The following is a 26,782-nucleotide window of genomic DNA, read 5'->3' as shown; positions in this document are numbered from 1 at the left end:
ACCCATTTACATTGCCACATTACCCGGGTCCTTCCCGGGCCTGACCCTGTTAGCTAACCAAGTCTGTTTCCTGGGTTATATTTTTAGGACCCTTTTTTATTGAGCCCCAACCTCGGTATACCTTGCAATAACCCTGGTTATTGCGGCAGTGGAAAAGGTGTATAAATGAATGCTGCAATTACAGATACATTTACATTTTTTATTTTTTTTTGGCTTGTGATATGTGATACTATAGCATTTTGTTAAGTAAATAAGGAGTATTGAACTAGGGGCGTTTTTAGGTTTGCTCAGACTTATCTGCTTTTAATGGGCCAGAGTCACAGGTGGAAACAGACATAGCTGCCTCTTTTGGTGGTCGCCTGTCTATGACTGTATGGAAATTCCCCTGGAAAGTGTATCCATATGTATGAATGTGCAAGGACTGAGATGCCCACTTTCAGCGTCCATACGTGCTTTAATACCACCTGGTGCACCTTAGTTGAAGTACGGGCTCCAGCGTGAACAATTGAGTATCTGAGTACACAAACACTCCAGCGACATGCCCCAGACACTCCCATAATATGCCCATAAAGCAAACTATACCTGTGTAATCTTTGTATAACTCATGCGCCGTAGGAGTTTTGAGGGATTTTTGCGTATGCGCAGTAGCGAAAAATCACTCCACTCCATGAACACCAGCATTGTGTGCAGCTCCGAATCAGGCCCAGAGTGTTTCTCAGCCAGAAGAAAAGGACATAGGACAGCAAAAAAATAGATTAAGTGGTTTATTTTTGACTAATTACCAGCATTTTTACCGGCATTTTTAAACTTGACATTAACATTATACAATGTGCACAGCCTATTTCTGATGCTTTTATAGGTAAAACCGCATTGTGTCATAGAGGCATGGAAAACAAGTTAATGTAAAGAATACATTTCATGCCTTTTACCCATTTTCTCTTACGTCCTAGAGGATGCTGGGATCCAATTTAGTACCATGGAGTATATAGACTGGTCCTTTGGAAGCCACTGGCACTTTAAGAGTTTAATAGTGTGGGCTGGCTCCTCCCTCTATGCCCCTCCTACCAGACTCAGTTTAGAAAATGTGCCCGAGGAACCGGTCACAGCTAGAGGAGCTCCTAGGAGTTTTCTTATTTTTGTTTTCTGAGTTAGTTAGGTACAGGAAGGCTGCTGGTAACAGCCTCCCTGCTTCGTGGGACTTAGGGGGGAGGGGGTAGGAACCAACTTCCTGAAGAGTTAATGTTTCTCTACTCAGCTGACAGGATACTGAGCTCCTGAGGGTGCTGATCTCAAGCCCACAAGGCGACCGCTCACTTCCGCAGCACGGCCGCCACCCCCTAACAGAGCCAGAAGATAGAAGAGTGGTGAGTACAGCGCTGGTGTCCCGGTAAGCGAGTCGCCGGCGGGTATGGCGGCACAAGGGTTGGAGCGCAGTTCTGACAGGCTGCTCTCCTGGAAGGCTCAGCAACATTCACATGTACACACTTGAGCCAGTGCCTTGACCCTACACTGGTCACATTGTTAACAGGAGCTAATCCCGCTGTTAACACACAAAATCCTCAGGCCAGTATAAACAATTAGTGTGGGAAGCCGCGCGGCATTACGGGGGGCAGGGCTTCCTCTCAGAGCGGATACAGCACTCTCCAGCGCCATTTTCTCCCTACAGATACATGGGAAAGAGACGCTGACAGCGAGCGCTGCCCTCCACATAACTCCAGTATACCTCTGCGGTACCAGGGTGTTATAGACGGGGGGAGTGTGTTAATAGTACTAACTAGCCTATTAAGGTTAGCTAGTTAGCACCAGGCTTTTATCATAATAACTGCCTACAGAGGCGCAGTGTGGCTGGCTCCTTAAACTCTGACTCTCTGAAGGTACTCTGGGAGGGAAACCGTGTCTGACATTTTCCTATGTGTGTGTAAGGGTGTATATCCCACATTACCATGTCTAAGGACTCTGCGTCCAGTGCGGCAGAGTGTTTTATCTTCTCCTGAGGAGCCTATTCCATGTACTCAGGACTGCAATATACTGTCTCAGCCTTCTAAATCCGAACCCCCATGGGTGGATTCTTTAAGGGGAATGATATCCCAGATTTCATCAAGGATGTCACATACTGAGAAAGAGACGCAGTTTTTGACAAAATCTGTAGAGGGTATGATGTATTCAGCTCCCGCTACTTTGTCTAAAACCCCACTTACATACCTGCAAAAACATACACTTGCCCAGATAATGCAAGCTGACACTGATGCCGACTCTTGATACAGGGGACGCGGTGATGGGGATATGCAGGGGGGTGATGCATCCCTTGCTAAAGGGGTGCAACTAATGATTGAAGCCGTTAAGGATGTTTTGCATATTTCTGAGAAGGTACCTGAGCAAATAGAGGACTCTTCTTTTACAGATAATAAGAAATCCTCGCTTACCTTCCCTGCTTCTAAGAGTTAAAGTCCTTGGCCAGTATTTACTAAGAATCCGAGTTTGTCCGATTTGTGTTTTTTTTTTCTAAGTCCCAATCCGGGAATTCACTAAGCACCAATCTCGGCAGTGTTTGGACTATTCGTAATGGTTTGAATGACAACGTTCAGAAATACGAATGAATAGACCATCGGTCAAACGCGGCTGTTATTTCATACAATACGGGAATTCACTATTCATTCGTATTTGGGTGTTAGTTTCTGAGTGCTCAAGTGCGGGTCTGTTTTTTTTTCGATTCGTTAAAAAAAGCAGCAATAAAATAGACCTGCTTTTTCCAGTCGAGTTTGGATAACCATGCACGGATCAGTGAGATCTGTGCATGGTTATCTATGGGAAAGGGTCTGTTTAGTGTAAAATCTGAAAAAAAAATTGCGTGGGGTCCCCCCTCCTAAGCATAACCAGCCTCGGGCTCTTTGAGCCGGTCCTGGTTGAAAAAATATGGGGGGGGAAATGACAGGGGTTCCCCCATATTTAATCAACCAGCACCGGGCTCTGCGCCTGGTCCTGGTTCCAAAAATACGGGGGACAAAAAGCGTAGAGGTCCCCCGTATTTTTGAAACCAGCACCGGGCTCCACTAGCCAGGTACATAAGGCCACAGCCGGGGGACACTTTTATACTAGTCCCTGCGGCCCTGGCATTACATACCCAACTAGTCACCCCTGGCCGGGGTACCCTGGAGGAGTGGGAACCCCTTAAATCAAGGGGTCCCCCCCTCCAGCCACCGAAGGGCCAGGGGTGAAGCCCGAGGCTGTACCCCCCATCCAAGGGCGGCGGATGGGGGGCTGATAGCCTTGTGAAAAAATGTGAATATTGTTTTTAGTAGCAGTACTACAAGTCCCAGCAAGCCTCCCCCGCAAGCTGGTACTTGGAGAACCACAAGTACCAGCATGCGGTGGAAAACCGGGCCCGCTGGTACCTGTAGTACTACTACTAAAAAAATACCCCCAAAAAAACAGGACACACACACCGTGAAAGTATAAGTTTATTACATACATGCACACCTCCATACACACATACTTACCTATGTTCCCACGAGGCTCGGTCCTCTTCTCCATGTAGAATCCTCGGGGTACCTGTGAAAATAATTATACTCACATAATCCAGTGTAGAATCAGACCTTTGTATAATCCACGTACTTGGCAAAATAATAAAACGGAAACCCGACCACGCACTGAAAGGGGTCCCATGTTTACACATGGGACCCCTTTCCCCGACTGCCAGGACCCCCCCTGACTCCTGTCAAAGAGGGTCCCTTCTGCCAATCAGGGAGCGCCACGTCGTGGCACCCTCCTGATTGGCTGTGTGCTCCTGTAGTGTCTGTCAGGCAGCACACGGCAGTGATACAATGTAGCGCCTATGCGCTCCATTGTAGCCAATGGTGGGAACTTTGCGGTCAGCGGTTGACCGAAAGTAACCTCACCGCTGACCGCAAAGTTCCCACCATTGGCTACAATGGAGCGCATAGGCGCTACATTGTATCACTGCCGTGTGCTGCCTGACAGACACTACAGGAGCACACAGCCAATCAGGAGGGTGCCACGACGTGGCGCTCCCTGATTGGCAGAAGGGACCCTCTTTGACAGGAGTCAGGGGGGGTCCTGGCAGTCGGGGAAAGGGGTCCCATGTGTAAACATGGGACCCCTTTCAGTGCGTGGTCGGGTTTCCGTTTTATTATTTTGCCAAGTGCGTGGATTATACTAAGGTTTGATTCTACACTGGATTATGTGAGTATAATTTTTTTCACAGGTACCCCGAGGATTCTACATGGAGAAGAGGACCGAGCCTCGTGGGAACATAGGTAAGTCTGTGTGTATGGAGGTGTGCATGTATGTAATAAACTTATACTATCACGGTGTGTGTGTCCTGTTTTTTGGGGGGTATTTTTTTAGTAGTAGTACTACAGGTACCAGCGGGCCCGGTTTTCCACCGCATGCTGGTACTTGTGGTTCTCCAAGTACCAGCTTGCGGGGGAGGCTTGCTGGGACTTGTAGTACTGCTACTAAAAACAATATTCACATTTTTTCACAATGCTATCAGCCCCCCATCCGCCGCCCTTGGATGGGGGGGGACAGCCTCGGGCTTCACACCTGGCCCTTGGGTGGCTGGAGGGGGGGACCCCTTGATTTAAGGGGTTCCCACTCCTCCAGCCAGGGTACCCCAGCCAGGGGTGACTAGTTGGGTATGTAATGCCAGGGCCGCAGGGACTAGTATAAAAGTGTCCCCCGGCTGTGGCACTATGTACCTGGCTAGTGGAGCCCGGTGCTGGTTTCAAAAATACTGGGGACCCCTACGCTTTTTGTCCCCCGTATTTTTGGAACCAGGACCAGGCGCAGAGCCCGGTGCTGGTTGATTAAATATGGGGGAACACCTGTCATTTTCCCCCCCATATTTTTTCAACCAGGACCGGCTCAAAGAGCCCGAGGCTGGTTGTGCTTAGGAGGGGGGACCCCACGCAATTTTTTTCTGAATTTTTAAGACTTTAATCAACTTTTTCAGGTACACAATGAAGCCCTGCACGGATCTCACAGATCCGGCTGGGATTCCTTGTGTTTTGTCAGGCAGTGTTTTACTCATCACTCCCGAAAAACACTGCCTGATATTACGAATCACATCGACATCGGAAAAAACGATTGTGCAAAACTCGGCAGCTTAGTGAATGATCGTATCAGGATTCAAAAAGTTGCAGTAAAATGCACCCGATACCATTCGAGTTCAAACACCCTTCAGAACGGCCAAAACACGAATCTTTGTAAATATACCCCCTTGTTTGAAAAATCCTGGGAAAACCCAGAGAAAAAAATCCAGATTCCTAAAATAATTCTCATTGCTTTCCCTTTCCCTGAAGAGGATAGAAAGAAGTGGGAAAACCTACCTATAGTAGACGCTTCTGTATCTAGGTTGTCTAAAAAGGTGGTTTTACCTGTCCTTGGTTCAACCGCCTTAAAGGAGCCGGCTGACCGCCAGATTGAGTCTACGCTCAAATCACTATACACTGCTACAGGCATGGCGTTAAGGCCCACTATTGCTTGTGTGTGGATTTCTAAAGCCATAGTAAAGTGGTCAGGCATTTACATTCTATGGATAGGGGTGACATTAACGTATTTTTACGGCACATACAGGATTCTGCAGATTTCATGGTGGAGGCCATGAAAGACATTGGCCTGCTTAATGCAAGGGCTACTTCCATGGCAGTATCGGCACACAGAGGACTCTGGCTACGCCAATGGACTGCGGATGCAGAATCCAAGAAAAGTGTGGAGAACCTGCCCTTCACAGGTCAGCACTATTTGGGGACGCATTGGATGCGTGGATTTCCATGGCGACTGCGGGTAAATCGACATTTCTTCAGTCCGCAGCAGCACCGGCTAGGAAATCTTATCCTACACCTACACTGCGGTCCTTTCAGACCGCAAAATGTAAAAAATCCAACCCCCACCACCACCACCACTACCACCATCTATAGAGGAGGTCGGGGAAAATCCAGAAAACCTGCACCCACAGGTTCCCAAGAACAGAAGCCTGGTCCTGCTTCCTCCAAATCTTCAGCATGACGGTGGACCTCCCAGCCTGGAGATCGGGCAGGTGGGAGAGAGACTAAAAGATTTCAGTCACGTCTGGGCTTCATCATGCCTAGACCCCTGGGTGACAGATATTGTTGCCCAGGGGTACAGACTGGAGTTTCAGGAACTCCCACCTCACAGATTCTTCAAATCAGGCTTACCAGTTTCGCTGACAGAAAGTGCTATCCTACAGGATGCCATTCCAAAATTGGTACGAACAAATGTCATTGTTCCAGTTCCACCTCACCTAAAAACCAAGGGTTATTATTCCAACCTGTTTGTGGTACCGAAACCGGACGGTTCGGTAAGGCCTATATTGAACCTGAAGTCACTCAACCCCTACTTGAGGGTTTTCCAATTCAAGATGGAGTCTCCGACAGCAGTGATCTCAGGTCTGGAGGAGGGGGAATACCTAGTATCCCTGGACATAAAGGATGCGTACCTTCACATTCCGATCTGGTTGCCTCACCAGACCTATCTACAGTTTGCACTACTGGACTGTCACTATCAGTTCCAGACATTGCTGTTTGGCCTCTCCACAGCACCGAGGGTGTTCACCAAGGTCATGGCGGAGATGATGCTCCTCCGCAGCAAACGGAGTGAACATTAATTCCAAATCTGGACGATCTGCTGGTAAAGGCATCTTCCAAGGAGAAGCTGTGCAGAGTATTGCACTCTCAACTCAACTACTCCGGGATCATGGGTGGCTCCTAAACCTTCCAAAGTCACATTTGGAACCGACAAGGTGCATTCGCCTACTGGGGAAGATTGTAGCCTCCTACGAGGCTCTACAGTACAGAGGATTCCATGCACGGTTCTTCCAGCTGGATCTCCTGGACAAGTGGTTGGGATCACATTTTCACATGCACCAGCGGATACGCCTGTCGCCGAAAGCCAGAATTTCACTTCTCTGGTGGCTGCAATCTTCTCATCTGCTCGAGGGCCGCAGGTTCGGGATTCAGAATTGGATTCTTCTAACCACGGATGGTTAGAAGATGCACGCCTCAGAGGTTGGGGAGCAGTCACCCAAGGGGAAAACTTCCAAGGAAAGTGGTGAAGTCAGGAATCTGTTCTTCCAATAGACATTCTGGAACTAATGGCCATATACAACGGCCTTCTAAAAGTGGCACATCTTCTGCAAGATCAAGTCATTCAGGTTCAGTCGGACAACGTCACAGCAGTGTCACAGGCAGGGCAGAACGAATAGCAGGGCTGCAATGTCAGAGGTAACAAGAATCCTCAGGGCAGAAAGACACGCGCTGGCGACGATCTTCGTTCCGGGATTGGACAACTGGGAAGCGGACTTCCTCAGCAGACACGATCTCCATCCAGGAGAATGGGGCCTCCACCCGGAGGTATTCGCAGAGGTAACTAGCCGATGGGGTGTACCCCAGATAGACATAATGGCCTCTCGCCTCAACAAAAAGCTTCGGAGGTACTGTTCCAGGTCACAAGACCAACAGGCAGTGGCGGTGGACACCCTGGTGACTCCGTGGGTGTTCCAGTCAGTGTATGTGTTCCCTCCACTTCCACTCATCCCAAGGATTCTCAAACTAATAAAAAGGTCAAGAGTTCTGGCGATCCTCATTGCTCCGGACTGGCCAAGAAGGGCTTGGTACGCGGATCTTCTGGCATTACTGCTGGAGGATCCGAGGCCACTTCCTCTTCGCGAGGACCTTCTACAACAGGGGCCGTTCCCCCATCAAGACTTACCGCGGCTACGTTTGACGGCTTGGAGGTTGAATGCCAGATATTAGCTCTGAAGGGCATTCCGAACAAGGTTATTCCTACTCTGATCCAAGCTTGGAAGGGTGTAACGTCCAAACATTACCATCGGATTTGGAAAAAGTATGTGTCTTGGTGTGAATCAAAGAAGTTTCCCACGGTGGAGTTTCAACTGGGACGTTTTCTCCTCTTTCTGCAAGCAGGTGTGGATGTGGGCCTATGCTTGGGCTCCATCAAGGTACAGATTTCTGACTTGTCCATTTTCTTCCAGAAACAATTGGCTGCTATCCCTGAGGTCCAGATTTTATTGAAAGGAGTTCTTGCACATCGAACCGCCCTTTGTGCCTCCTTGGGATCTTAATGTGGTGCTGCAGTTCCTGCAATCGGATTGGTTCGAACCTTTACAGGAGGTGGACGTGAAGTTTCTTACTTGGAAGGCGGTCTTACCTGCGCGACTTGTGTCAGAATTGGGGGCATTGCCGTACAAGAGCCCCTAATTGATTTTCCATGAGAATAGAGCTGAGCTCAGAACGCGTCAGCAATTTCTCCCTAAGGTTGTGTCGGCTTTTCATATCAACCAACCTATTGTGGTGCCAGTGGCTACTGACACCTCGATTACCTCAAAGTACTTGGATGTTGTGCGGGCTTTGAAAATATATGTGAAGAGAACTACTCGTCACACGAAGTTGGACGCACTATTTGTCCTGTATGATCCCAACAAGATTGGGTGTCCTGCTTCTAAGCAGACAATTTCTCGCTGGATCAGGCTGACCATCCAGCATGCTTATTCTACGGCAGGATTGGCGATTCCAAAGTCTGTTCAGGCCCACTCTACCCGTAAAGTGGGTTCTTCCTGTGCGGCTACCCGGGGTGTCTCGGCTATTTAGCTTTGCTGAGCGGCTACTTGGTTAGGGTCGAACACATTTGCTAAGTTCTACAAGTTAGTTACTCTGGCCTTTGAGGACCTAAAGTTTGGTAAATCAGTTCTGCAGGAACCTCAGCACTCTCCCTCCCGTACTGGGAGCTTTGGTACATCCTCATGGTACTAAATTGGACCCCAGCATCCTCTAGTACGTAAGAGAAAATAGGATTTTAATTATCTACCGGTAAATCCTTTTCTCGTAGTACGTAGAGGATGCTGGGCACCCGCCCAGTGCTTCGTATTCCTGCATTGTTACTTGGTTAAGTTTGTTGGTTCAGCCGTTGCTGAATCGTTCCATGTTGGTTAGCTTGGCTTTCCTTTTTGTTATGTCTGAGCTGGTGTGAATCTCACCACTATCTGTGTATTTCCTTCTCTCGAAGTATGTCCGTCTCCTCGGGCACAGTTTCTAGATTGAGTCTGCTAGGAGGGGCATATAGAGGGAGGAGCCAGCCCACACTATTAAACTCTTAAAGTGCCAGTGGCTCCTAAAGGACCAGTCTATACACCATGGTACTAAATTGGACCCCAGCATCCTCTAGGACGTAAGAGAAAATGGGTAAAAGGCATGAAATGTATTCTTTACATTAACTTGTTTTCCATGCCTCTATGACACAATGCAGTTTTACCTATATGGTACTAAATTGGACCCCAGCATCTTCTACCGACTACGAGAAAAGGATTTACCGGTAGGTGATTAAAATCCTTTTTTCCTATTACCTGCAGTATGACTAAACCATACCTCCCAACTTTCTCTTTGACCGAAGAGGGACACACGCGCGATGAAGCCGCGTGCGCTCCCAAAAGGGGGTGCGGCCTATGGAAAAGGGGTGTGGCTTCGTGGGTGGTCACGATCGCGAGCCACGCCCCCGTTTTCGTCACAGCGTCTATTCACCGCTGCTGAGTGCAGGAGCCTCCCAACTGCCCCCCCGACCGCGGGACACTGCAACCTGCGGGTGGGACAGTCCCAAAAAAAACGGACTGTCCAGTGAAAATCAGGACAGTTGGGAGGTATGCTAAACTTAACTTACTTATGACTTTAACCTGTAGCTAAAGACCTAGTTACATACAAGAGCAAGAAAGTACTTTGTTGGACAGATTCAATTATGAACATGGCTCTAGGGGGTCGGTGTACTAGCCTTGGAGAGAGATACATTGTACAGAGATAAAGTACCAGCAAACCAGCTCCTAACTGTCATTTTTAAAACACAGCCTGTAACTTGGCAGTTGGGGGCTGATTGGCTGGTACTGTATCTACATCCTCTTTATCTGTCTCCAAGGCTTTGTACATTGACCCCTAAGTGCAATATTGGCTGCACACTAACTGGCGGTTACAGTAGAGTCTGGATGCTGTCAGCTTCCCGACAGACGGAACCCCGGCATTTGAAATACAGACGCCGGATCCCGTCCACCGCAGGAACACCGGCGTCTAAATCCCGTCAGGACTCGGTGTTCGCAGCATCTAAATACCGACGCTCAGAATCCCAATCCTTCTGTAAATTTCTAATTATTTCTAAATAAACATTTCAAATGCCAGCGTTAATATATGCTGCGGACGCATTGTGCATCTTATTACCATATACGATAAAAGTGCGCTGTACGTCGCAAACACTATATCCCTTAAGAGAAAACAAGCAGTCGCACACACATTGTAGGCTGAGGTCCAACGCTCAGAGATGTATATATTTGATATTAAAAGGATATGCATACAATATAACATATGTATAGTATATATATGGTTATAGAGTTACAATTACACAAGAAGAAGTTGTAGTTACATAAGGATCAATTACAGCCAGCATACTTCACCCTATTTGCTCAATGCACAGTCCGCTCCATCTTTGAATCTGCGCCAACAGCAATGAAAAAACGAGTTTTATGGTAAGAACTTACCTTTGCTAAAACTTTCTGCGAGGTACACTGGGCTCCACAAGGAATGGACAATGGGGTGTAGAGTAGGATCTTGATCCGGGGCACCAACAGGCTCAAAGCTTTGACTGTTCCCAGAATGCATAGCGCCGCCTCCTATATCACCCCGCCTCCCTGCACAGGATCTCAGTTTTTAGTTAACCAGTTCAATGCAGTACCAGTTAAAGAGACGACAATGGTTAGTAGCCACAATACCGCACGACAGGAGACGTGTCAGCGGCTAATGCCATACCAACCCAAAGAAACTAAGTGCGTCAGGGTGGGCGCCTTGTGGAGCCCAGTGTACCTCGCAGAAGGAATTTTAACAAAGGTAAGTTCTTACCATAAAACTCATTTTCTGCTGCTGGGTACACTGGGCTCCACAAGGATTGGACAATGGGGATGTCCTAAAGAAGTTCCTTATGGGAGGGGACGCACTGTAGTGGGCACAAGAACCCGGCGTCCAAAGGAAGCATCCTGGGAAGCGGCAGTATCGAAGGCATAGAACCTTATGAACGTGTTCACAGAGGACCACGTAGCCGCCTTGCACAATTGTTCAAGGGTCGCACCACGTTGGGCCGCCCAAGAAGGTCCAGCAGACCGAGTAGAATGGGCCTTAATGTGATCAGGAGCAGAGAGACCAGCCTTCACATAAGCATGTGCAATCACCATTCTAATCCATCTGGCCAGAGTTTGCTTGTGAGCAGGCCAGCCACGTTTGTGAAACCCAAACACAAAAAAAAAGATAATCAGATTTCCTAATAGGAGCAGTTCTCTTCACATAGATACGGAGAGCCCGTACCACATCCAAAGACCGCTCTTTGGGAGACAGATAAGGAGAAACAAGTGCCGGAACTACAATCTCCTGATTAAGGTGGAACGAAGAAACCACCTTAGGTAGATAGCCGGGACGAGTCCTAAGAACCGCCTGGTCACGGTGAAATATCAGATATGGGGAACTACAGGACAAGGCACCCAAATCCGACACTCTTCTATCTGAAGCAATAGCCAGCAGAAACACCACCTTAAGGGAATGCCACTTAAGGTCAGATGAACCAAGAGGTTCAAACGGAGACTCTTGTAACTCCTCCAAAACTACCGGCAAGACCCAAGGAGCCACAGGCGGGACATAGGGAGGTTGGATACGCAACACGCCCTGAGTAAAGGTATGCACATCAGGTAAGGTCACAATTTTTCTCTGAAACCACACCGACAAGGCAGATATTTGAACCTTGAGGGAGGCCAGACGCAGGCCTAAGTCCAGGCCCTGCTGAAGAAAAGCCAACAACTTGGCTATACTAAACTTGGAAGCGTCATAATCATTAGATGCGCACCAAACAAAGTAAGAATGCCAGACACTATAGTAAATCCGAGCCGAAGCCGGTTTCCGGGCCCGCAACATAGTTTGAATGACCGCCTCAAAAAACCCTTTAGCCCTTAAGACGGAAGCTTCAAGAACCACGCCGTCAAAGACAGCCGGGCTAGGTCCTGGTAGACACAGGGGCCCCGAACGTTGTGGAAGTAGAATTGGACGCCTTGCAGGTCTTAGAACCAGTGCCGTCTGGGCCACGCTGGAGCTATGAGAAGCAGAATTCCTTTTTCTTGCTTGAACTTCCGAATTACCCTGGGCAGGAGTGACACTGGAGGGAATGCGTACGGCAGCCGAAACCTCCACGGTACCGCCAGCGCATCCACGAATGCGGCTTGAGGATCCCTTTTCCTTGCTCCGAAGACCGGAACCTTGTGATTTTGTCGAGACGCCATCAGATCTACGTCTGGAAGGCCCCACCTTTCCACTAGGAGTTGAAACACTTCTGGATGGAGGCCCCACTCGCCGGCATGCACGTCCTGACGACTGAGAAAGTCCGCTTCCCAATTCAGGACTCCCGGAATGAATATTGCCGATATTCTGCCCACTGTAGAATCCGTTAGACTTCCTTCATTGCTAAGCGGCTTCGAGTGCCGCCTTGATGATTTATGTAAGCCACTGTGGTGGCATTGTCCGACTTTACTTGAACAGGACGGTTCTAAATTAAATGCTGGGCTAGGTTCAAGGCATTGAAGACCGCCCGCAACTCCAGAAAATTGATCGAGAGGAGGGACTCCTCCTTGGTCCACCGCCCCTGAAGGGAGTGCTTCTCCAGCATCGCGCCCCAACCTCTTAGACTGGCATCTGTCGTCAACAGGACCCAGTTGGATATCCAGAACGGACGGCCCCTGCACAGTTGTTGGTCCCGGAGCCACCAGAGCAGCGACAGATGGACCTCCGGAGTCATTTGAGACCTGATCCGGTGAGGCTGGCCATCCCATTTGGCTAGAATCAGCCTCTGGAGAGGGCGAGAGTGAAATTGAGCGTACTCCACCATGTCAAATGCTGACACCATGAGGCCAAGCACCTGCATCGCCGAATGTATTGACACTAGCGGACGAGATAGGAAGCAACGAATCCTGTCCTGAAGTTTCAGGACTTTCTCCTGAGACAGGAACAACCACTGGTTGTGAGTGTCCAATAGTGCTCCCAGATGCACCATGCTCTGAGCAGGGATCAGGGATGACTTCTTCCAGTTGATGAGCCATCCGTGGGCTTGCAGAAACCGGACCGTCACATCTAGATGACGCTGGAGAAGTTCTGGGGAATTTGCCAGGATTAACAAGTCGTCCAAATACAGCAGTATCCTGACCCCTTGACGGCGGAGTACCACCGTCATCACCGCCATGACTTTTGTAAAGACTCGCGGAGCCGTTGTTAAACCAAAAGGTAATGCCCGAAACTGGTAATGGCAGTTGCCAATCGCAAATCTCAGGTATTGCTGATGAGACGCTGCTATAGGAATATGCAGGTAAGCATCCTGTATATCCAGGGAGACCATGAAGTCCCCAGGTTCCAAGGCCAGAACTATAGAGCGAAGGGTTTCCATCCGGAACTTGGAAACCTTCACAAACCTGTTCAATGCCTTGAGGTTGAGAATGGGCTGGGAGGACCCATTCGGTTTCGGGACTAGAAACAGCGGAGAATAGTACCCCCGGCCCCTCTGCGCAAGAGGCACCTGTACTACGACTCCTGTATCCAGGAGGGTCTGTACCACCGAATGTAGAGTGTTTGCCTTTGTCTTGTCCAACGGGACATCTGTCTGGCAAAATCGATGAGGGGGTCGGTTTTTGAAGGCTATGGCGTAACCTCGAGTGACTACTTCCCGTACCCAGGCATCTGAAGTGGTCTTCAACCATTCCTGGGTATACCCTAGAAGCCGGCCCCCCACCCTGGGATCCCCCAGAGGGAGGCTCGCCCCATCATGTGGCAGGCTTATCTGTCTTGGAAGCTGGCTGACGGGCTGCCCAGGCTCTTTTGGGCTTAGGCTTACCAGGTTTGGAAGTGCTGGCCTGCTTGTTGTAAGCCTGACCTTTTGCTTTACTGAAGGACGAAAGGTGCGAAAGGAAGTACTTTTAGCCTTCAACACAGAAGGAGCAGTACTTGGCAGACAGGCAGTTTTGGCAGAAGCCAAATCAGCCACGATCTTATTTAAATCCTCCCCAAACATAATATCTCCCTTTAAAAAGGAGTACCTGCAGGGTTTTTCTAGAGTCCAGATCCACAGACCAGGATCTCAGCCACAATATCCGGCGAGCCAGGACTGACGTAGTAGAGGCCTTGGCTGCCAGGATACCGGCATCAGAAGCCGCCTCTTTAATATAATGAGAATCTGTGACAATAAGACAAGCATTGTCTAGCATGGTCAGAGGAGATTTCAGCATCTAACTCCAAGGCCCATGCTTCAATGGCCTCTGCAGCCCAAGAAGCTGCAATAGTGGGCCTTTGTGCAGCACCCGTGAGGGTGTAAATCGCTTTCAGACAACCCTCCACACGTTTATCCGTAGGCTCTTTTAGAGACGTGACGGTGGTGACCGGTAGAGCTGAGGAAACCACCATCCTAGCCACATGTGAGTCCACTGAAGGAGGCGTTTCCTAATTCTTAGACAGCTCCGGCGCGAGGGGATAGTGAGCCAGCATCTTCTTTTGAGGCACAAACTTCGTACCCGGGTTTTCCCAGGGTTCCTGACGTATATCAATTAGGTGGTGAGAGTGAGGTAAAACTTGTTTAATCACCTTCTGACGCTTGAACCTATCTGGTTTCTTAGGAGTAACGGATGGCTTGGGATCATCCGTAATCTGTAAAATTAACTTAATAGCCTCCAAAAGATCAGGAACATCCACATGTGAACCACCCTCCCCATCAGCCGTATCTGAGTCAGAACCTGTGGGGTCAGTGTAAGTGCCGTCTTCATCCGACGAGGTGTCAGTGACAGCAGTGGATTGTGAGGAGACAAGCGCTCGCTTAGAGGACTCCGTGGACGTAGGCGAGCGACGGTCAGACTTTTTCAACTTCTTTATTTGAGCAGATAAATCGTCCGCCCACGGCGGGTTAGCTGCAGCGACCACAAACGGTTGCACCGACATTGGGGGTCCCATAGGGGGTGTTAGTTTATGAACTAGCGTATGCAGAAGCGTGGAAAAAGCGGCCCACGGCTGGTCATTATTTGCCCCCGTTGTCACCGTCCCACAGGGGGGCAAGGAGCCCCCAGAACCAGAGCCCAAAGCTGCTATATTCTCCTCATAGATATCTGCGGCTTCAGCAACACCGGCAGTGTGTTCCGCCCCAGAACCGTTACCCTCAGAAGCAGACATGATATAACTTACAGTATCAGTTAACACAGTACAATTTGTCAGCAGCACGATACCTCTAGCCCAAACCCCTGCGCAGTGTAGTCAGCACCAACAGAGATAAAGGAGAGATATGGTGACTAAATCACAGAGAAAAATACGTAATACAGTATATCTTTGTGAAAATCCTATATTAGATAAAACCTGACGCACCAAGCCCCCTCAAGTTATAGAATATAGGGATAGCAGGTTGAGTGAAAGACACGAAATGGACACCACTCAGCTATCAAATGCACACACAGTCACAGTCTGTACAATGCAGAGGTTATTACTAACATTAATACTGTACTGGACTAGCTTACACAGCTATATAACAATAGATATAACAGTACACAGTAAAAACTGGATGTATATCACAGGGTAATTGTACTCGGAAACCCTGACTAAGTGCACTCTTTCTTAACTAACACTGACTAAAAAAGACAGGTAGAATACTTAAGTGTCTTGTAAAGTCACAGCACTGACAACCAGACGGCTTTACATAGGAGGATTTGCCCAAGCATTCCCAGGAACAGTGAGCTGAGGGATAATGGCGCCGCAGACACTGCCAGGGAGTGAGGGAGAGACAGATATGCAGCTCCAGGGCGGGAACATTTGCAGAAAATAGCACCCTGGGGCTGGGGGAGGGGCTTCAGGTCCAAGTTCTATCCCCCTGCTGGCAAAACCATTGGGTACTGCGGGCTCTAATAAAACGGTTTATAGAGAACCTGACCTGTCCCTTGCCCTGGTGATCTAGTGGGATCGCCTGTACTGCCACAGTGTCCAGCGCGCGCGGCCCGCCTCCCAGTGACCGCGCCGGATCGCGATAAAGACCAGGTACCGCAAGCGGGACCCACTTACCACCTCCAGAAGCGCGGCCATGCGATCCCGGAGAGCCCCCGTCGTGTGTGCCTGACAAGAAGAAAACCGGAGCCTCCTGCTGTAGTTACCCGGCAACCAGGGCTCGGGAGTGTACAGCGCCGCTGGGGAGAGCCGGAGCTGCAGCCGTAAATGTCCACTGACATGTAACACTGCTGCTGCCATTGAAATTTTCACTTTTTTCCTCAGAAAAAAAGCTCTTCTTAGGGCTGCCTGGAGCAGCCCCTCTGTTAAGTGCCTGCTACTGCAGCACCAACTACAAAACTGAGATCCTGTGCAGGGAGGCGGGGTGATATAGGAGGCGGCGTTATGCATTCTGGGAACAGTCAAAGCTTTGAGCCTGTTGGTGCCTCGGATCAAGATCCTACTGTACACCCCAATGTCCATTCCTTGTGGAGCCCAGTGTACCCCTGCAGCAGAAACAGAGCTTCCAGGGTGAGGGGAAATACCTATATACTGTGCATTGGGGGAGGTACATGTTTGGGACTGAGTCTTCTGTTATTGGTCCAGGGGAGGGAGATCTCTCATTCATGATGTGTTATTGGTCAGTTCATATGCAAGCAACGTCCAGCCTTGAAGATGCCATCATAGGGATTAGCCATGCTGTCTTTCAGAAGTTCTTTGTTCACTTTAGAATTGTGGCTTCATATTCATACATTTAATCATAACTAATCGTTGCAATGTGCTACAATCTACCTATTGCTATCAAATTAACACACCCAATCCCCTGATCATTTTGACATCAAACATGACATGTTTATCTTGTTCCGTTCCAATAATACATATATATCTGATGTTAAACTCTATTATATAATTTAATACATAATGATGCTAAACATGTTTTGTCTGTGTGTTGTATGAATATGTTGTATATGTCTTTGTGGCTTCTCTGTGCGAATGCGTATGCTACCGTATATGTGCAAAACGCACGAACAGAGACCCATCTGTTTGGAGTTTGTATGTGGTGTGTATGTAATATTTTTTACTTCGATACTTCTTACAGTGGAACTCGCTTGCGCCCTGCCGCGCACGGGGGAGGGAGAGTAGGAGTTAGGGTTCAGGGATGGGAATGTTAGGGTCAGGTACCAGGGAGGGAGGGTTAGTGGTAGGCACTTAGCAGGGGAGGTTAGTGTTAGGAACCAAATGGGGAGGGTAAGGGTTAAGCACCAAGCGGGGAGGGTTAGGGTTAGGCACCCACAAGGGAGGGTTAAGGTTAGGGTAGGGACCAGGTGAGGGTTAGGGGGCTTACTGGGGGGCTGTCGGGATTCTGATGGATGGGATGCCGCTGTCTGTATTCTGACTGCCGGCACCCTGTCCATTGGGAAATCATACTGCATCCATAGAGCTTCCAGTGTTTTTTTCTGTTGGGCTTCTTTAGGTTGCAAGCTGAAATTACTTTAAATTGCAGAACTGCGGTCATTGGTGTACATGAGCTGACATTTTCCGTATAGATGCTCTGTGAATCTTGTGATTTGACTTACCCCAAAGGTCCCAGCAACCGTCATTTCCCTGTTGTTGTTGTTATTACCACTTTTTTTTTGTGAAGCTGCTTAGGCTTTGAGTAATTTGGGAGCTTGGTCACACAGAAAAATAGGTAAAACTGCATGAAAACTAATTTGTGCTTCAGCTGCGTTTCAGTGATGATTTCACATCCACTTTTCTTTTTTTTTCAAATATTTTATTAGAGAACTGCACATGTTATACAACAGAGAGTGCATGTCATACAGAAAACATGAACAGTAATAATGCAAGGTACAAAATATAAGCAATAAGCATTACAAACAGCTTAACTCGTTTCACGCAGAGCATAATCAAGAGTCCACTTGTATAGAAGGATAGAAAAGAAAAACATAGACAAACAGGAGGAGCAGTAAACAATTGCATAATGGATATTTAGTTAGAAAGGAGAGCTACCTGAAGCGAGGGTTTCCAAATGATCACATCCACTTTTCATGCATTCCACTTACACAGTGCAACCTATTGCCTTGGTAGTATAAGTCATCACATAAGATATTGGGTCACATTAAAATGTTAAAATGCAGTGGTGGGAATGGCACCATTGCTTTTAATTTGAAAATCTTTTATATCTAGATTATTTTCAGATTAAGTTATTACAATATGCTTTTTCTCCATATTTTTAAGATACCATAAAAATAGCACTAGACATCACTAGAAAACAGGTACAGGACCACAGAACTATGGGGGTCATCCAGACCTGATCGCACACTAGGTTTTTTCCACTGCTCTGCGATCAGGTCTGAACTGCGCATGCCTATGCACTGCAATGCGCAGGCACATCGTTGAAGTACAAAGCGAGATCGTTGCCTAGCGATGGATTGTACGAAGAATCTGTTCGCATAGCCGATCGCAAGGAGATTGACAGGAAGAAGACGTTTATGGGTGTCAACTGACCGTTTTCTGGGAGTGTTTGGAAAAATGCAGGCGTGTCCAAGCAGTTGCAGGGCGGGTGTCTGACGTCAATTCCAGCCCCGTACAGCCTGAAGTGATCGCAGCGGCTGAGTAAGTTCTGAGCTACTCAGAAACTGCACAAAACCTTTTTTGTACTGGCCGGTTGCACATGCGATCGCACCCTTGCAAAGCAAAAATAATGTCCCCTATGGGCGGCGACTATCTGCTCGCAGCAGTGCAAAAAAACCCTAGCGAGCGATCAGGTCTGAATGACCCCCAATGTCTCATAGAAAAAAGAGTGAGCATACTGGTTTACTGCACACCACACCAGAAAAGATCAGATGATGCTTATGTACCTACTCTTCAATTACTAGTTCGTTATATTGTCATCTAAACTGTTTGTGGAATTAATGACCGTTTTCATATATTATTCTACTGTACTAGAATTTATAAGCACAGTATATTCTTTATTAAAACATTTTAAAATCTTATATGCAGGCATTTTGCTTTTATTCTTTAGGCGCCATTTAGTAATTTACCGTACATTGTGTGTTCATTTCTAGACTGATGTGAAGAGGGCATTTGATACCATTCCCCATGCAAAGCTTAAGGAGGTGATCTCAAAAGTAATAAATCCAGACATTGAAGAAGTTTATTGTATACGCCGCTACGCCATGCTGTGGACGGACTCAAATGGCTGGATTAGAAAATCTTTCAAGCGACATGTAAGAACTGTTTATGATTTTAAAATTCAGTAAAATTTTTGTTTGTATATTAATGTATTATTCCTCTACTAATATAATAATGACAACTGTATTGAATGAAAGGAAATCAAAAGGCAGGTGTACACACTGGATACAGGAAAGTGTTTATCAGTTGTATTGCAGAACTTTTTAAACATTTGTATACTGATTTATATATATATATATATATATATATATATATATATATATATATATATATACATCCAAAAGTAAAGGAGCACTCACCAGTCTTCAAAAGCAAGTTTTCTTTATTTTCAGTGGATCATATGAAACAGGGGTGTATCGACGTTTCGGTCCCCAGTTTGGACCTTTTGTCAAGAACATCTAGTATTGGAAATAGCCCCTATTTATACCCAAATGTGGCCCTCCCACCAATCATCCAATTAGAGGGATCCCAAATTTTATACATTAAAATACAAACATAGTACAACAAATACAAACAAGACTTACTAACATATAACAATAAATGTGCAAATCTTACTTTAAAATCGTATATCCATTGTGAACCGCCATATAGAATGCTATAATCACTACAAAAGCGGCGTGCGTTCCACTGCGTCCCGTACTTCCGGTCTGTGGAACGCACGCTCCGGTCACATGACCGGAAGTGTGTATTGAAAGCTAGTGTAGATAAACTTAGAGTGCTCTGCAGATCTCAGTACTTCCTGTCTCTGGAACGCACGTTCCAGTATCTTATCAGGAAGCAATAAGTTTATGTAAACAATTGCCTCCGTTATGATAGTGGTCAATAGTCTAAAACGAGATATTAAAGAGTATTAGACTGCTGTGATTATTACAGAGGCAGCGTGCGTTCCACTGCGTCCCGTACTTCCGGTCTGTGGAACGCACGTTCCGGTCACATGACCGGAAGTGTGTACTGAGAGCTGGTATAGATAAGCTTAGAGTGCTCTGCAAATCTCCGTACTTCCTGTCACTGGAACGCAAATTCCAGTATCTTATCAGGAAGTGATAGATATATATAAACAGTTGCCTCCGTTGTCATAGCGATCAATAGTCTAAAACGTGATTCTAGGAGCATTCATATATTAGCAAGTATCACCATGGATATATGTAACTCAAACAAGGCCATATTTGGCTAATATTACAAAGACTCTGGTATGATTACATTCTAATAGTGTAATACTATACTATTGTTATCTAGTTTATCTGTTAACAAACTTCAACAATTAAGGGCATGGGCACAGACCATCCTTATTATGGAAATCCAAAGTCGCAGAAAAAATATATGATAATAGGAAAAGCAAAAAGTAAAAAGTAAAAAATAAAAAATATAAAAAATAAAAATAAAAATATGTATTTGTTGAAGATGTGAATTTAGAGGATTATTCCAAAAATATTCCATAGTGAATGCCTTCATTTAGGCCTCGCGGGCGAATAGTGTCAAGCCGGTAGATCCATGATGCCTCTCGTTGCAACAATAATTTTGCTCTGTCTCCTCCCCTTTTCAGGGGTAATATCCGATCTATGATCATGCATTTGAGTGATGCCAGAGTATGCTTCGCTTCATAGAAATGCCTTGCAACAGGCTTGTCTGAATGTCCAACACTTAGTGCTGTTCTGATGGATAGGCGATGATTCGCCATTCTTTCTCTAAATGGACGAATCGTTTTGCCCACATACATCAGAGAGCATGGGCACATAAGTATGTAAATGATAAAATCAGACATACAGCTTACTCGCTGCTGAATCTTAATTTTCTTTCCAGTATGCGGATGATGGAAATATTCACCAGAATTCATACTTCTGCACGTAGTGCAGTTGACACATCGATAGCACCCCATTTTCTGTGGTTGTAACCATGAGTCAGAGTCAGATTTTAGTGATCTATCAGGTTGCATAAGTATATCTTTCAAATTTCGCCCCCGTTTGAAGCTAATTAGAGGCTTAGTTGGTAGATATTTGTTGAGAGCTGGATCACTTTTCACCACCGGCCAGAGATCTTTTACTGCTTGTCGTACTGCTGAACCTGCAGTGTCAAATGTCGTAGTGACCACAAATGGATTTTGCACCTTCTGTTGTTTCCTCCGATTTCCAGAGGAGAAGATCTTCCGTGCTTTATGCAAGCAGTTGTTGATAATCTGTTTGCTGTATCCTCTAGAGGAAAATCTCAATTTCATCTCTTCAAGTTGTATATTGGCTGTATCTGGGTCTGAATTATTGCAAAGTACTCGCAAGAATTGTGAGACCGGCATGTTTAGTTTAAGAGAACCAGGATGGTAACTTCCAAACTGCAGCAGAGTATTGCGATCCGTGGACTTCCTGAATAGTCTGTGTCCATACCCAAACTCTGTGGCATAGACGGTCACATCTAAAAAATTAATTTCATTTCTACTGAACTCCATAGTCAGCCTGATTGGAGAATCCAAATCATTAAGGCTTTTCAACATATTTTGCAGTGCCACCTCATTATTTGTCCAAATCAGAAATATGTCGTCTATAAAGCGACGATAGAAGCCGATACCATCTCCAAACAGTGGGAGTATCTGTGTATTCTCATAGGTATCCATAAATAAATTAGCATACGATGGCGCAATGTTGCTTCCCATCGCAGTACCAGCTGTTTGGAGATAGTATCGGCCGCCATATTGAAAATAATTGCACGTTAGAGTTAATTCCAACAAATCAATCAAAAATTCAATCGGTGGTGAACCCGTGTGTGTTCGAGATAAAGCTCGACAAACAGCCATCAGTCCTTCATTGTGTGGAATAACAGTGTATAAGGACGCCACGTCCATCGTCACCAGGATTCCATGTTTGGATGCCGAAAGTACCTTTATCATTTTCAAGAAGTCATCTGTGTCCTTTATGTAGCTCACTGTGTTTTTCACACATTTCTGTAAAAAGCTATCTAAGTACTGTGCCACAGGTGAAAATAAAGAGTTACGGGCCGATATGATTGGTCGGCCCGGAGGTTTCACTAACGTCTTGTGTATCTTAGGCGTCAAGTACAAGATGGGACAAATAGGGTATTCAGTTTTGAGAAAAGATAATGTATCGGCATCTATCCAACCATTATTGAAACCTATATCTAGACTAGTGTCTAAACGTTTTTTAAAAGATGTTGTAGGGTCTCCCCCTAATAGCTTGTATGTGTTACTATCTGACAGTTGTCTAGTGGCTTCATTGTCATAATCCTTAGTATCTAGTACCACCACCGCGCCCCCCTTATCGGCTGGGCGTATTGTCAATAAAGGATTATTTTTCAAATCTCTAAGTGCTTTTTTCTCAAGAGGATTTAAGTTAAATCTCATATGTTTTTGTCGGGAGAGTGATTCCTGTATATTGCAATCCAGTAACCTGGTAAAAGTTTTGATACTTGGGATTACAAGGACCACAGAGTCTACAGGTGGCTCACAGGCAGTGATAATTCAATACCCTTTAGACGCAGAAACAATAAACACCAATATAATCAATCCCAATTTGATAGTTTTTCATCCTCTGATAGGGATTCTTCGGACTCCCAGACCACTGGTAAACCACCTTTACCAAGGGCTAATACTCGTTCAAAAATCAATAACTCTGCTTTAAACGCAGAAGGCCCCACCTCAGGCGGGGCAAATACAGAAAAAAAGAAGACAACAAAACCTCCGAAGACTCGGTAATCAACCTATCATCTCACAAACTCACTGAACCTGAGATAAGTTTATTATCCAAGGGATTGAGCTTTATACCAACACCTAGATTTGATAAATTTCGGTGGTCGGTTGATAAATTCAAACTAGGCAGAAAACTAAGACTTACTGAAAAGTTTCAAAACACCAGTAAAATGGATTACACTAAAATAAAATTTAAAAAGAAGAGTACGTATGACCCACCCTCATTAAACCCAAGTATCAAAACTTTTACCAGGTTACTGGATTGCAATATACAGGAATCACTCTCCCAACAAAAACATATGAGATTTAACTTAAATCCTCTTGAGAAAAAAGCACTTAGAGATTTGAAAAATAATCCTTTATTGACAATACGCCCAGCCGATAAGGGGGGCGCGGTGGTGGTACTAGATACTAAGGATTATGACAATGAAGCCACTAGACAACTGTCAGATAGTAACACATACAAGCTATTAGGGGGAGACCCTACAACATCTTTTAAAAAACGTTTAGACACTAGTCTAGATATAGGTTTCAATAATGGTTGGATAGATGCCGATACATTATCTTTTCTCAAAACTGAATACCCTATTTGTCCCATCTTGTACTTGACGCCTAAGATACACAAGACGTTAGTGAAACCTCCGGGCCGACCAATCATATCGGCCCGTAACTCTTTATTTTCACCTGTGGCACAGTACTTAGATAGCTTTTTACAGAAATGTGTGAAAAACACAGTGAGCTACATAAAGGACACAGATGACTTCTTGAAAATGATAAAGGTACTTTCGGCATCCAAACATGGAATCCTGGTGACGATGGACGTGGCGTCCTTATACACTGTTATACCACACAATGAAGGACTGATGGCTGTTCGTCGAGCTTTATCTCGAACACACACGGGTTCACCACCGATTGAATTTTTGATTGATTTGTTGGAATTAACTCTAACGTGCAATTATTTTCAATATGGCGGCCGATACTATCTCCAAACAGCTGGTACTGCGATGGGAAGCAACATTGCGCCATCGTATGCTAATTTATTTATGGATACCTATGAGAATACACAGATACTCCCACTGTTTGGAGATGGTATCGGCTTCTATCGTCGCTTTATAGACGACATATTTCTGATTTGGACAAATAATGAGGTGGCACTGCAAAATATGTTGAAAAGCCTTAATGATTTGGATTCTCCAATCAGGCTGACTATGGAGTTCAGTAGAAATGAAATTAATTTTTTAGATGTGACCGTCTATGCCACAGAGTTTGGGTATGGACACAGACTATTCAGGAAGTCCACGGATCGCAATACTCTGCTGCAGTTTGGAAGTTACCATCCTGGTTCTCTTAAACTAAACATGCCGGTCTCACAATTCTTGCGAGTACTTTGCAATAATTCAGACCCAGATACAGCCAATATACAACTTGAAGAGATGAAATTGAGATTTTCCTCTAGAGGATACAGCAAACAGATTATCAACAACTGCTTGCATAAAGCACGGAAGATCTTCTCCTCTGGAAATCGGAGGAAACAACAGAAGGTGCAAAATCCATTTGTGGTCACTACGACATTTGACACTGCAGGTTCAGCAGTACGACAAGCAGTAAAAGATCTCTGGCCGGTGGTGAAAAGTGATCCAGCTCTCAACAAATATCTACCAACTAAGCCTCTAATTAGCTTCAAACGGGGGCGAAATTTGAAAGATATACTTATGCAACCTGATAGATCACTAAAATCTGACTCTGACTCATGGTTACAACCACAGAAAATGGGGTGCTATCGATGTGTCAACAGAAGTATGAATTCTGGTGAATATTTCCATCATCCGCATACTGGAAAGAAAATTAAGATTCAGCAGCGAGTAAGCTGTATGTCTGATTTTATCATTTACATACTTATGTGCCCATGCTCTCTGATGTATGTGGGCAAAACGATTCGTCCATTTAGAGAAAGAATGGCGAATCATCGCCTATCCATCAGAACAGCACTAAGTGTTGGACATTCAGACAAGCCTGTTGCAAGGCATTTCTATGAAGCGAAGCATACTCTGGCATCACTCAAATGCATGATCATAGATCGGATATTACCCCTGAAAAGGGGAGGAGACAGAGCAAAATTATTGTTGCAACGAGAGGCATCATGGATCTACCGGCTTGACACTATTCGCCCGCGAGGCCTAAATGAAGGCATTCACTATGGAATATTTTTGGAATAATCCTCTAAATTCACATCTTCAACAAATACATATTTTTATTTTATTTTTTATTTTTTACTTTTTACTTTTTGCTTTTCCTATTATCATATTTTTTCTGCGACTTTGGATTTCCATAATAAGGATGGTCTGTGCCCATGCCCTTAATTGTTGAAGTTTGTTAACAGATAAACTAGATAACAATAGTATAGTATTACACTATTAGAATGTAATCATACCAGAGTCTTTGTAATATTAGCCAAATATGGCCTTGTTTGAGATACATATATCCATGGTGATACTTGCTAATATATGAATGCTCCTAGAATCACGTTTTAGACTATTGATCGCTATGACAACGGAGGCAACTGTTTATATATATCTATCACTTCCTGATAAGATACTGGAATTTGCGTTCCAGTGACAGGAAGTACGGAGATTTGCAGAGCACTCTAAGCTTATCTATACCAGCTCTCAGTACACACTTCCGGTCATGTGACCGGAACGTGCGTTCCACAGACCGGAAGTACGGGACGCAGTGGAACGCACGCTGCCTCTGTAATAATCACAGCAGTCTAATACTCTTTAATATCTCGTTTTAGACTATTGACCACTATCATAACGGAGGCAATTGTTTACATAAACTTATTGCTTCCTGATAAGATACTGGAACGTGCGTTCCAGAGACAGGAAGTACTGAGATCTGCAGAGCACTCTAAGTTTATCTACACTAGCTTTCAATACACACTTCCGGTCATGTGACCGGAGCGTGCGTTCCACAGACCGGAAGTACGGGACGCAGTGGAACGCACGCCGCTTTTGTAGTGATTATAGCATTCTATATGGCGGTTCACAATGGATATACGATTTTAAAGTAAGATTTGCACATTTATTGTTATATGTTAGTAAGTCTTGTTTGTATTTGTTGTACTATGTTTGTATTTTAATGTATAAAATTTGGGATCCCTCTAATTGGATGATTGGTGGGAGGGCCACATTTGGGTATAAATAGGGGCTATTTCCAATACTAGATGTTCTTGACAAAGGTCCAAACTGGGGACCGAAACGTCGATACACCCCTGTTTCATATGATCCACTGAAAATAAAGAAAACTTGCTTTTGAAGACTGGTGAGTGCTCCTTTACTTTTGGATGTATATTGGAAAGTGATAGACCAATACCTATCACTATAATGGAAGTCACCCCAGCATATACTTGAAAGGCCAGAGTGTGGACTGTTTGGAACTTATATATATATATATATATATATATATATATATATATATATATATATATCCATTGAATCCACACTCACTGCTGCAGTTTACAACATGGGCGGTGCTCCGTAAAGGGCTCTCAAGTAGTCCAAAATATATCCAAGAAGAGTACAGGCACTCACCGCTGCCTTGATGATAGAGAATTTATTATACCTCACAGGTGTATCTCACATAGAGATGGACAACAGCATGTCAGCAAAAGATGTCGACGTTTCGGCTCCATCTGAGCCTTTTTCAAGACAGACAAAATCACATCAGGTTCACAGGGGCTGCTGGGTGTGAACCTGATGTGATTTTGTCTTGAAAAAGGCTCAGATGGAGCCGAAACGTCGACATCTTTTGCTGACATGCTGTTGTC

At 45.6% G+C, this 26,782-nt stretch overlaps 1 protein-coding gene across 5 annotated transcripts in view; it reads left to right on the top strand.

Annotated features, from left to right (window-relative positions):
* TERT (telomerase reverse transcriptase) overlaps window positions 1-26,782 on the top strand; it is a 331,772-nt gene that overhangs the window by 89,837 nt on the left and 215,153 nt on the right. For all 5 annotated transcript variants that reach the window (XR_010177723.1, XM_063922685.1, XM_063922684.1 and 2 more), the window contains one exon: window positions 19,139-19,300. Coding sequence is in view for 4 of the 5 variants with exons in the window: in XM_063922685.1 (XP_063778755.1) it covers window positions 19,139-19,300 (162 nt within the window). In the remaining variant the exon portion in view is untranslated. The remainder of the gene's footprint in view (window positions 1-19,138; window positions 19,301-26,782) is intronic.

This window comes from Pseudophryne corroboree, chromosome 5 (genome assembly GCF_028390025.1).
Source record: "Pseudophryne corroboree isolate aPseCor3 chromosome 5, aPseCor3.hap2, whole genome shotgun sequence".
NCBI classification, from domain to species: Eukaryota; Metazoa; Chordata; class Amphibia; order Anura; family Myobatrachidae; genus Pseudophryne; species Pseudophryne corroboree.
Note: the sequence above shows the minus strand (reverse complement) of the source record. Positions and strands in the feature narration are given on the sequence as shown.